General features: G+C 41.9%; 1 protein-coding gene across 6 annotated transcripts in view; it reads right to left on the bottom strand.

The window, feature by feature from the left end:
* The window catches only part of LOC115191661 (myeloid zinc finger 1), a 47558-nt gene that overhangs the window by 15008 nt on the left and 18954 nt on the right, over positions 1 to 13596 (bottom strand). For 5 of the 6 annotated variants that reach the window (XM_029749479.1, XM_029749475.1, XM_029749473.1 and 2 more), the window contains one exon: positions 9635 to 9850. In XM_029749479.1, coding sequence (XP_029605339.1) covers positions 9635 to 9850 — 216 coding nt within the window. Of the gene's footprint in view, positions 1 to 2174; positions 3430 to 9634; positions 9851 to 13596 lie in introns of those variants that run through there. The other variant, XM_029749477.1, reaches the window with a different exon arrangement.

Raw genomic sequence — 13596 nt, 5'->3', positions numbered from 1 at the left:
ACCAGCTTCATGAGGTAGTCACCTGAAATGCATTTCAATTAACAGGTGTGTTTTAAATTATTTTGTGCAATTTCTTTCCTTCTTAATGCGTTTGAGCCAATCACTTGTGTAGTGACAAGGTAGAGGTGGTATACAGAAGATAGCCCTATTTGGTAAAAGACCAAGTCCATATTATGGCAAGAACAGATCAAATAAGCAAAGAGAAACGACAGTCCATCAACAGATGAAGGTCAGTGAATTCGGAAAATTTCAAGAACTTTAAAAGTTTCTTCAAGTGCAGTGGAAAAACCATCAAGCGCTATGATGAAACTGTCTCTCAAGAGGAATGTCACAGGAAAGGAAGACCCAGAGTTACCTCTGCTGCAGAGGATAAGTTCATTAGAGTTACCAGCCTCAGAATTTGCTGCTCAAATAAACGCTTCACAGAATTCAAGTAACAGACACATCTCAACATCAACTGTTCAGAGGAGACTGAGTGAATCAGGCCTTCATGGTCGAATTGCTGCAAAGAAAACCCTACTAAAGGACACTAAGAAGAAGAGACTTGCTTGGACCGAGAAATATGAGCAATGGACATTAGACTGGTGGAAATCTGTCCAAATATTATTATCTCCACATGTGTGGTTCCCACCGTGAAGCATGGAGGAGGTGTGATGGTGCTTTGCTGGTGACACTGTCTGATTTATTTAGAATTCAAGGCACACTTAATCAGCATGGCTACCACAGCATTCTGCAGCGATACGCCATCCCATCTGACTTGCACTTAGTGGGACTATCATTTGACCATGGAGAGTGATGGAGTGCTGCATCAGATGACCTGGGCCCCACAATCACCCGACCTCAACCCAATTAAGATGGTTTGGGATGAGTTGGACTGCAGAGAGAAGGAAAAGCAGCCAACAAGTGCTCAGCACATGTGGAAACTCCTTCAAGACTGTTGAAAAAGCATTCCAGGTGAAGCTGTTTGAGAGAATGCCAAGTGGTGGCTACTTTGAAGAATCTCAAATATATTTTGATTTGTTTAACACTTTTTTTTGGTTACTACATGATTCCATGTGTTATTTAATAGTTTGTTTTTTCACTATTATTCTACAATGTAGAAAATGGTAAAAATAAAGAAAACCCCTTGAATGAGTAGGTGTGTCCAAACTTTTGACTGGTACTGTAAGTATTCAGACCGTTTGCTATGAGACTCGAAAATGAGCTCAGGTGCATCCTGTTTCCATTGATCATCCTTGAGATGTTTCTACAACTTGATTGGAGTCCACCTGTGGTAAATTCAATTGCTTGGACATGATTTGGAAAAGCATACACCTGTCTAAATAAAGGTCACACAGTTAACAGTGAATGTCAGAGCAAACACCAAGCCATAAGGTTGAAGGAATTGTCCGTAGACCTCCGAGAAAGGTTTGTGTTGAGGCACAAATCTCACTCCACCAATCAGGCCTTTTATGGTAGAGCGGCCAGACGGAAGCCACTCCTCAGTAAAAGGCACATGACAGCCCACTTGGAGTTTGCCAAAAGGCAACTAATGAACTCTCTGACCATGAGAAACAAGATTCTCTGGTCTGATGAAACCAACATTGAACTCTTTGGACTGAATGCCAAGTGTCCCATCTGGAGGAAACCTGGCACCGCTCATCACTATGGTGAAGCATGGTGGTGGCAGCATCATGCTGTGGGGATGTTTTTCAGTGGCAGTGACAGGGAGACTAGTCAGGATTGAGGGAAAGATGAACGAAGTGAAGTACAGAGAGATCCTTGATGAAAACCTGCTCGAGAGCGCTCAGGACATGACTGGGGCGAAGGTTCACCTTCCAACAGGTCACTGACCCTAAGCACATAGCCAAGACAACGCAGGAGTGGCTTCGGGACAAGTCTCAATGTCCTTGAGTGGCCCAGCCAGAGCCCGGACTTGAACCCGATCAAACATCTGGAGAAACCTGAAAATAGCTGTGAAGCGACGCTCCCCATCCAACTTGACAGAGCTTGAGAGGATCTGCAGAGAAGAATGGGAGAAACTCCCCAAGTTTGTAGTGTCATACCCAAGAATACTTAGAATGTAATCGCTGCCAAAGATGCATCAACAAAGTACCAAGAGTCTGAATACTTATATAAATAAAAACTGGAAATATTACATTTACATATATATATATATATATCACACACATTTACAAAAATGTTTAACCTGTTTTTGCTTTGTCATTATGGGGTAGTGTGTATAGATTGAATACTTCCCGAATGCACTGCAGAACAAATCAAGTTTGAACTCATGATATTGCTATAACAGCTTGTTTCAATAGGAATTTCTTGCTTCGGTCCAATTTCTCAATGATGAAGCTTCTGATGTCTTTTCAAATTGCTAGAGTGGGAGAACCTGCGCCCGCAATGTGCACATCTGAATGGCTTCTCTCCAGTGTGGACATTCAGGTGCATTTTGAGATCAGTGCGGGACATAAAGCTCTTCTCACACAAGTTGCAGGCGAACGCCCGTTTTCTGGTGTGGATGACCGCATGCTGCTGCAAGTCGCTCTCGTGAACAAACTTCTTATGGCAGCTCAGGCAACTGTACAATTGCTCTATGGTGTCAGGTCTAACGTGTGTGGCAAGATTACTCGAGTGAGACGAAGTTGTGGCGCTTTGTCTAAAATGGCCGACAGGAAGTGAGGTATGAGCTGGTTGTTGAACTCCTCTTCCTGGTATTTCAGAGTGTCTATGGAGGATTGCCATCGTAGGTGCGTTCCTCTCAAACAATCCCACTCCCTGCCTATTTCCAATCCCATTGTCCTGTGGTGTAGTAGCTGTACCCACCTGACCCCACTCTAAATCTCTATCTACCTGCTGCCCACTGGATACAGAGTCAATCACTATCACATGTTCTGATGAGGAATGGAACGACTTGGGGGAAAACCTGTGGTTTTCTAACCCTACACTTCTCATTTCTATGTCTGAGCTAGTCTGTGTTTCTGGGCCCATTGGGCCACTCCCTAGGTCCATTACTTTAGTGTGAGCAGCAGAGGCACCATCATCAGTCGCTACTACCTCTCTCCACACCTGGTTTAAAGAATCTCTTAGGAGATTGAGGCCCCCGTTCATGTCACACTTTGTGTCTAGACTTGGTCTCTCTGCTCTGGGTTCAAATCCTGTGTACTGCTGTGATCCCTGGTTCACAGTCCCTGTTTCTGATTGGAAGACGACGTCAGATCCACTGACCTCCATAACAGTGTTGTTGTAGTTGTTGTTGCCTCTGGGGCCCCTGGGCTGGAAGGCGGGGTCCTCTGTGGTGGCTGCAGTCAGTTGGGTGGTTAGCTCTCTGCTGCCCTCCACTGTTCTGGCTGGGTGGCTGATCCTAGAGTCCTGGTCATCTGCTTCTCCCTCCACCTTGATGATGAGCAGGTCTGGTTCCCCTTCCTCTGTCTCTGCTGACTGCTGATGGGGTTAAGTGGGAGAGATGAGTGAGTGAGACAGATCATTCACTATCTACTGAATGGAGATATGGGCATGACATGGGATTTAGTGTAATTCATAGTAGTTGCCTTGTTGTTATTGTGTTATAATCAGTGGTGTAGTGGAGGGTAAACTCCACCTTCTGTATTTTGCACAAAAACCTTAATAAAGACATTGGATAGAAGAAAATTATTCCATTAATATGAATATAACTGCACATATATCTTAAGACTTTTCATGAATTTTATTATAAACTCTTAAATCCCATTCAAAAACAGCAAGGGACTTGATCCAGGAAGTAGGCAGGACTTTCATAGCATATTGCTATAAAACGAACTGACATAATGCTAATCCATAGCTTTTTTTTCCATAGGAATCTCTTGATTCTGTGTCACTTCTCAATGATGAAGCTTCTGATGTCTATTCAGATTGCTGGAGTGGGAGAACCTGCGCCCGCAATGTGCACAACTGAAGGGCTTCTCCCCAGGGTGGACGTTCAGGTGCATTTGGAGCTTGCTGGGGGACACAAAGCTCTTCTCACACAATGTGCAGGAGAATGATCGCTTTCTGGTGTGGATGACTGCATGCCGCCGCAAGTCACTCTCGTGGACAAACTTCTTATGGCAGCTTGGGCAACCGTAAGGTCGTTCTACAGTGCCAGGTGTAACATCTGTGGCGAGATTACTGGAGTGAGAGGAAGTTGTGGCGCTTGGTCTAAAATGGTAGACAGGAAGTGAGGCATGAGCTGGTTGTTGAGCTCCTCTTCCTGGTATTTCAGAGTGTCTATGGAGGCTTGCCAACGAACACCAACTATCTTTGTTGGCCTCCCCTGCCTTTCCTGTGCCAAGATGCATACCTGTATTTATCTCTGGGGTCCGGAAGCTGGGTGAAACCAATAGCGTTGTGTTGTCTCTCATCGAATCGGGGTGAATCATTGGTGTGTTTCTGTTAAACACTTCCACTCTCTGCTTATTTCCAGTCCCATTGTCCTGTGGTGTAGTAGCTGTACCCACCTGACCCCACTCTAAATCTCTATCTACCTGCTGCCCACTGGATACAGAGTCAATCACTATTACATGTTCTGATGAGGAATGGAACGACTTGGGGGAAAACCTGTGGTTTTCTAACCCTACACTTCTCATTTCTATGTCTGAGCTAGTCTGTGTTTCTGGGCCCACTGGGCCACTCCCTAGGTCCATTACTTTAGTGTGAGCAGCAGAGGCTCCATCATCAGTCACTACTACCTCTCTCCACACCTGGTTTAAAGAATCTCTTAGGAGATTGAGGTCCCTGTTCATGTCACACTTTGTGTCCAGACTCTGTCTCTCTGCTCTGGGTTCAAATCCTGTGTACTGCTGTGATCCCTGGTTCACATTCCCTGTTTCTGATTGGAAGACGACGTCGGATCCACTGACCTCCATAGCGGTGTTGATGTAGTTGTTGTTGCCTCTGGGACCTCTGGGCTGGAAGGTGGGATCCTCTGTGGTGGCTGCAGTCAGTTGGGTGGTTAGCTCTCTGCTGCCCTCCACTGTTCTGGCTGGGTGGCTGATCCTAGAGTCCTGGTCATCTGCTTCCCCCTCATCCTTGATGATGAGCAGGTCTGGTTCCCCTTCCTCTGTCTCTGCTGACTGCTGATGGGGTTAAGTGGGAGAGATGAGTGAGTGAGACAGATCATACACTATCTACTGAATGGAGATATGGACATGACATGGGATTTAGTGTAATTCATAGTAGTTGCCTTGTTATTGTGTTAGAATGTGCTGGAATACACATCATTCCCAGGCAAAACGTTCTGGTGTGCGAGACTAAAACAGACATAAGTCTGTGACAGTCTATAATCGGCTGTTAAAATTGGAACTTACCTCATCACTTGTAGCATCCATATGCTTTAATGGAGAGACATCCTCTTGGTCCACGTCTATGGGCTGTCTGTCTCTTGGTATGCTGCTGTTCCCAAAACTCCTGTTGGAAAGTCTGTTTCTGCTTTGCCAAGTAGGTCCTGGAAATAAAGGGGGAGGTTAATTTGACCCCATCCATCAATGGTGTTTTACAAAGAACAAAGCAAACATAATATGTTCATGACGTGTTATGTGTCTATAGAGCTAGAAGGATCCTAGCTATGTTGACAGTACAAAGTAAGCATGACATACACTGAGTGTACAAAACATTTACAACACCTGCTCGAATGTATTTCTGTGTTCATATTTCACAACAACATAGGGATTATGTACTTTAACGATAGTGAAAAAAATCATGCTGTGAGGAAAAATAGAGGCACTCTACAAATTAGTACTACCACATACAGTGGGTAACTATGGACCTTCTACGCCTTCAAGAAAGGCTAAGTATTTCTAAAATAATTATTATAATAATTATATTATTTTCAATAATGTTGATTCTAGGATGTTCTTTGTGTAGGATGTTCTTTGTGCACACGGTCAAATTCATCATCACCAACCTGTCGTTGCCGTCTCTCGATGGTTGTGTCTGTTTAGCAGGCGTATTCCATGGAAGCGGTTGTGGACGGACCCCTCTGAAAACTTTGTTCTCTCTGCTCGAAACTTCGCGATCTGAAGTTCCATCAATTTCATTTTCCTCCGGAGAAATTCGTTCTCCTTGTGGCTTTGGGACATCTCCAGGTGTACAACTGCATAGCCATCGTCAACAACTTTGCAGATTTCGGCTACAGCAGCGTTGGCTAGCACCTCCATGATTGAGGCTATCTGCGCCTGGAACTCGACCACGGAACCCGACATTGTCCCCGACGTTTTGTCCCCTTTTTCAATATGAAAACAGTCTTTGTGTTTTCTATAGTATTATAATAATATACAGTTATCTAGTTTGCTATTAAAATGTAGGCAATCCTGTCAGAAACGAAACATCGCTAGCTTTGTTTGTAGCCGGTGATTCTTTCCTTTTCCTCGTCATTATGCTGGACTGTGGAATTAAAGTTTAACACCGCCACCTACTGTACAGGAGTTCTCCATCGCAACAACGTTGTCGCTAAATAATAAAAATAAAAAACTAGGCTTGTGACCCACAAAATGTTGGAGACACCCCTACCCGAGCTATTACAAAACACATGTTTTTTTCCACATCTATGATGGCTGTCATTTATTAAATGGGTGATTGTGTAAAAATATTTTACTATAGAAGTGGTTAAATTGATTGATATTATGACAAACGCCCTAAACTAAGAAAAGTGCAGAATAATGCCTGGCTGGACGTGGCATTCCCACATAACCATATGAAACCCAATATTTGCTGTCTGCCCCACATACACAGGCAAACAGCATCAGGATATCTTCATGTATCTTGGAAATATAGACCTGTAAACACAGAGATACAATAGGTGGAAATATCAACTATTAATATTTAATATGAATGTACACATTACTTTTTGGTAGCTGAATAAGAGACAACATTGCTCTCATTCATAGCTGTTTGGTCCTGCCTGATAAAAATACAGTTACACGTTTTTGTTGTTGTGGCTATTGTAATCGGCTCTAAAAAAACAAAACAAGCGGGGTTAGACATCGAAATTAAACATTTTGGGTCCAAGGTTCCTTGAAGGATTTTGTATCTTTGGCCCCTACTCATGTAATTAAACCACAGATTATTTTTGGGGGCACCCTAGATTTGGCCTCAAATCCAATATGGTGTCCAAAATCCAATATGGGTGCAATAATATCATTTGATGGTGGTTAATGTATGAATTAAGTAAATTAGATAATTTTTTCAGAATTATGTAAAACACTTACGCCCATAAAGACTGTTTTGGTGTAAATCTATTTTATTCTGATTCCAATATGTCCAACATGATTCACACACCGTTGCCTGCTTATGGTGAGGTCTAAAAGTATTTGGACAGTGAACATGTTTTGTTGTTCTTTTGGCTCTGTACTCCACCACTTTGAATTTGAAATGATACAATGACTATGAGGTTAAATTACAGACTGTAAACTTTACAGGAAAGATTCATACATTTTGAATGTTATAATGTTTTTGTGTAAGCGATGTTCTATCGATACCAGGGGTCATGCGTTTTCATGTGTATAGGAGCTATTGCCATTCAAGAAGGTAGAAATTTGACCGGTATTATTTACCATTGCGATAAAACTGCTCTCACTACACTGGAAATTAAGAGATTAAGAGAAATACAACTTTTTGATCGCAAAAAAAGTGGGATTCGTGTCAGATTTCAATACTTGACAATGTCAAGATAGAAGACAACCTATCGAATGAAGCATTGATCATATTTGTGCGATATTCTTACCTTCATCAAGCCTGTTGACTCTACTTGTTGGATGCATTTGCAGTTTGTTTTGGTTGTGTTTCAGATTATTTTGTACCCAATAGAAATCAAATAAAATGTTATTTGTCACATACGCCGAATACAACAGGTGTAGTAGACATTACAGTGAAATGCTTACTGACAAGCCCTTAACCAACAATGCAGAATTTATTTTAAAATAAGAAAATATTTGCACTAAATAAATAAATTAAAGTAAGAAAAAAAGTAACAATAAAATAACAATAATGATGCTATATACAGGGGGGTACAGGCACAGAGTCAATGTGCGGGGGTACAGGTTAGTCGAGGTAATATGTACATGTAGTTAGGGGTAAAGTGACTATGCATAAACAGTGAGTAGCAGCAGTGTAAAAAAGGGTGTCAATGCAAATCGCCTGGGTAGCCGTTTGATTAACTGTTTAGCAGTCTAATGGCTTGAGGGTAGAAGCTGTGAATGGTACATAATGTATTGTGTCATTTTGGAGTCACTTTTATTGTAAATAAGAATAGAATGTGTTTCTAAACACTTCCACATTAATATGGATGCTACCATGATTACAGATAATCATGAATGAATCGTGAATAATGATGAGTGAGAAAGTTTTCAGCATAAAAATCACAAATATGACCAAAGTGCTGGAGTACAGAGCCAAAACAACAACAAAATGTGTCACTGTCCAAATACTTTTGGACCCAACTGTATATCAAATGACAGCGTTTTCATGAATTTGATTATTTACTCTTGAATCCCATTAAAAAAAAGGCAAGGTACATGATCCAGGAAGTAGGCAGGCCTTTCATGTTGCTATAACCTAACTGACATAATGCTAATCCATAGTTTTTTTTCCATAGGAATCTCTTGCTTCTGTGTCAGTTATCAATGATGAAGCTTCTGATGTCTATTCAGATTGCTGGAGTGGGAGAACCTGCGGCAGCACTGTGCACAACTGAAGGGTTTCTCCCCAGTGTGGACGTTCTGGTGCACTTGGAGCTTGCTGGGGGACACAAAGCTCTTCTCACACAAGGTGCAGGCGAACGCTCGCTTTCTGGTGTGGATGATCATGTGATGGCATAAATCGCTCTCATGGAAACTTTTTATGGCAACTCGGGCAACCGTACGGTCGTTCTACAGTGCCAGGTCTAAAGTGTGTGGTGAAATTACTGGAGTGAGAGAAAGTTGTGGAGCTTGGTCTAAAATAGCCGTCAGGAAGTGAGGCAGGAACTGGTTGTTGAACTCCTCTTCCTGGTATTTCAGAGTGTCTACGAAGGCTTGCCAACGAACACCAACTATCTTTGTTGGCCTCCCCTGCCTTTCCTGTGCCAAGATGCATGCCTGTATTTATCTCTGAGGTCCAGAAGCTAGGTGAAACCAATAGCGTTGTGTTGTCTCTTATTGATTTGGTGTGAATCATTGGTGAGTTTCTGTTAAACACTCCCACTCCCTGCTTCTTTCCAGTCCCATTGATCTGTGTAATAGCTGTACCCACCTGACCCCACTTGAAACCACAATCTACCTGCTGCCCACTGGATACAGAGTCAATCACTATCACATGTTCTGATGAGGAATGGAACGACTTGGGGGGAAAACCTGTGGTTTTCTAACCCTACACTTCTCATTTCTATGTCTGAGCTAGTCTGTGTTTCTGGGCCCACTGGGCCACTCCCTAGGTCCATTACTTTAGTGTGAGCAGCAGAGGCGCCATCATCAGTCGCTACTACCTCTCTCCACACCTGGTTTAAAGAATCTCTTAGGAGATTGAGGCCCCCGTTCATGTCACACTTTGTGTCCAGACTCTGTCTCTCTGCTCTGGGTTCAAATCCTGTGTGTTGCTGGGGTCCCTGGTTCACAGTCCCTGTTTCTGATTGGAGGAGGACGGCGTCAGATCCACTGACCTCCATAGCGGTGTTGTTGTAGTTGTTGTTGCCTCTGGGGCCACTGAACTGGACGGCAGGGTCCTCTGTGGTGGCTGCAGCCAGTTGGGAGGTTAGCTCTCTGCTGCCCTCCACTGTTCTGGCTGGGTGGCTGATCCTTGAGTCCTGGTCATCTGCTTCTCCCTCCACCTTGATGATGAGCAGGTCTGGTTCCCCTTCCTCTGTCTCTGCTGACTGCTGATGGGGTTAAGTGGGAGAGATGAGTGAGTGAGACAGATCATACACTATCTACTGAATGGAGATATGGGCATGACATGGGATTTAGTGTAATTCATAGTAGTTGCCTTGTTGTTATTGTGTTATAATCAGTGGTGTAGTGGAGGGTAAACTCCACCTTTTGTATTTTGCTTAAACCTTGATAAAAGACATTGGCTAGAAGTAAATTAATCCACTAACACAAATATAATTAAGCAATAAGCCCTGAGGGGGTGTGGTATGTGGCCAATATACCACGGCTAATGGCTGTTCTTACCACGACGCAACGCAGAGTGCCTGGACACAGCCCTTAGCCATGGTATATTGGCCATATATCACAAACCCCTGAGGTGCCTTATTGCTATTATAAGTTACCAACATAATTAGAGCAGTAAAAATAAATATGTTTTGTCATACCCGTGGTATACGGTCTGATATACCAAGGCTGTCAGCCAATCAGCATTCAGGGCTCGAACCACACAGTTTACAACTTGAGATATATCTTAAATGAACGCGTTTTCATGAATTTGATTATATATTCTTGAATCCCCATTCAAAAACAGCGAGGGACATGATCCAGGAAGTAGGCAGGACTTTCAAAGCAGTCTTATTTGTCACATGCGTCGAATACAACGGGTGAAGACTTTACCTTGAAATGCTTACTACGAGCCCTTCCCAATGATGAACTGTTAAAAAAGAAAAGAAAGTAAATACAAAACAAATAATAAAAATAGCGTATTGCTATAACCTAACTGACATAAAGCTAATCCATAGTTTTTCCCCATAGGAATCTCTTGCTTCTGTGTCTAGGGCTGGCACAATTACCCTATAACCCTGTAACCGATGGTTATGGATGAAGACTGTCATAACCGTTTTTATACAGTACCAGTCAAAAGTTGACACACATACTCATTCACAAGTTTTTCTTTATTTTTTACTATTTTCTACATTGTAGAATAATAGTGAAGACATCAAAACTATGAAATAACACCTATGGAATCATGTGTAACTTTTTTTTTTTACAAATCAAAACATATTTGAGAATTGATATTTATCAAAAGTAGCCAGCTTTGCACACTCTCGGCATTCTCTCAACCAGCTTCATGAGGTAGTCACCTGGAATGCATTTCAATTGACAGGTGGGCCTTGATAAAAGTACATTTGTGGAATTTCTTTCCATAACTTCTTATGGCTTGAATCCCGTTAGCGGGATCGATATGACGACAGCCAGTGAAAGTGCATGCGGCAAATTCAAAACAACAAAAATCTCATAATTAAAATTTCTCAAACATACAAGTATTATACACCATTTTACAGATAAGATTCTCCTTAATCCAACCACAGTGTCCGATTTCAAAAAAGCTTTACGGCGAAAGCAAAACATTAGATTATGTTAGGACAGCACCTAAACAAGAAAAACCACACAGCCATTTTCCAAGCAAGGAGAGGTGTCACAAAAAAACAGAAATACAGCTAAAATGAATCACTAACCTTTGATGATCTTCATCAGATGGCACTCACAGGACTAAATGTTACACAATACATGTATGTTTTGCTCGATAAAGTTCATATTTATATCCAAAAACCCCATTTTACATTGGCGTGTAATGTTCAGAAATGTTTTGCCTCCCAAAACTTCCGGTGAATGAGCACATCAATTTACAGAAATACTCATCATAAACGTTGATAAAATATTCAACAGTTATTCAAAGAATTAAAGAATTATAGATACACTTCTCCTTAATGCAACCGCTGTGTCAGATTTCAAAAAAGCTTTACGGCGAAAGCAAATTTTGCAATAATCTGAGTACAGCGCTCATATCAAATCAAGCCATACAGATAACCGCCATTTTGGAGTCAACGGAAATGACAAAAATTACATTATAAATATTCACTTACCTTTGATGATCTTCATCGGAATGCACTCCCAGGAATCCGAGTTCCAGAATAAATGTTTGTTTTGTTCGATAAAGTTAATCTTTATGTCCAAATACCTCCATTTTGTTCACGCGTTTAGTCCACTACTCCAAATGCAGGAAGCGCGCGCAAAATGTCACGACGAAAAGTTAAAAAAAGTTATATTTACGTTCGTAGAAACATGTCAAACGATGTATAGCATCAATCTTTAGGATGTTTTTATCATAAATCTTCAGTAATATTCCAACCGAACAATTCCAATGTCTTCAAAAAAGAAAAGGAACACAGCTAACTCTCACGTGAGCACAAGCCTCTGAGCTCATGTCATTTTCTCAGTCGTCTACTTCCAGGAGCTCTTATTATCTCCCTATTCACATTAGAAGCATGAAACAACGTTCTAAAGACTGTTGACATCTAGTAGAAGCCTTAGGAAGTGCAAAATGAACCCTAAGTCACTGTATAGGCAATCCCTTGAAAAACTACAAACCTCAGATTCACACTTCCTGGTTGGATTTCTCTGGTTTTTGCTTGCCATATGAGTTCTGTTATACTCACAGACATCATTCAAACAGTTTTAGAAACTTCAGAGTGTTTTCTATCAAAATCGACTAATAATATGCATATCCTACCTTCTGAGCCTGAGTAGCAGGCTGTTTACTACGGGCACGCCTACCCTAGAGAAGTTCATGCGTTTGGGTGGTATACAGAAGATAGCCCGATTTGGTAAAAGGCCAAGTCCATATTATGGCAAGAACAGCTCAAAGATAAATGAAAAGTCCATCATTACTTTAAGACATGAAGGTCAGTCAATCAGGAAAATGTCAACAACTTTGAAAGTTTCTTCAAGTGCAGTGGAAAAACCATCAAGCGCTATGATGAAACTGTCTCTCAAGAGGAATGTCACAGGAAAGGAAGACCCAGAGTTACCTTTTCTGCAGAGGATAAGTTCATTAGAGTTACCAGCCTCAGAAATTGCAGCCCAAATAAATACTTCACAGAATTCAAGTAACAGACACATCTCAACATCAACTGTTCAGAGGAGACTGCGTGAATCAGGCCTTCATGGTCAAATTGCTGCAAAGAAACTACTAAAGGACATCAATAATAAGAAGAGACTTGCTTGGACCAAGAAACATGAGCAATGGACATTAGACCGGTGGAAATCTGTCCTTTGGTCTGATGAGTTCAAATCTCTGCATGTGTGGTTCCCACCGTGAAGCATGGAGGAGGTGTGATGGTGCTTTGCTGGTGACACTGTCTGTGATTTATTTTGAATTCAAGGCACACTTAACCAGCATGGCTACCATAGCATTCTGCAGGTATACGCCATCCCATCTGGCTTGCGCTTAGTGGGACTATCATTGGTTTTTCAACAGAACAATGACCCAACACACCTCCAGGCTGTGTAAGGGCCATTTGACCAAGAAGGAGAGTGATGGAGTGCTGTATCAGATGACCTGGCCCCCACAATCACCCGACCTCAACCCAATTAAGATGGTTTGGGATGGTTGGACTGCAGAGTGAAGGGAAAGCAGCCAACAAGTGCTCAGCATATGTGGGAACTCCTTCAAGACTGTTGGAAAAGCTTCCAGGTGAAGCAGTTTGAGAGAATTCCAAGTCTGCACAGCTGTCATCAAGGCAAACGGTGGATACTTTGAAAAATCTCAAATATAAAATAGATTTTGATTTGTTTAACACTTTGATTACTACATGATTCCATGTGTGTTATTTCATAGTTTTGATGTCTACATTATTATTCTACAATGTAGAAAATAGTAAAAATAAAGAAAAACCCTTGAATGAGTATGACT

This window comes from Salmo trutta, chromosome 4, assembly GCF_901001165.1.
Source record: "Salmo trutta chromosome 4, fSalTru1.1, whole genome shotgun sequence".
Lineage (NCBI taxonomy): Eukaryota > Metazoa > Chordata > Actinopteri > Salmoniformes > Salmonidae > Salmo > Salmo trutta.
The sequence above is the reverse complement of the archived record's forward strand: the minus strand, read 5'-3'. Positions and strand labels throughout refer to the sequence as shown.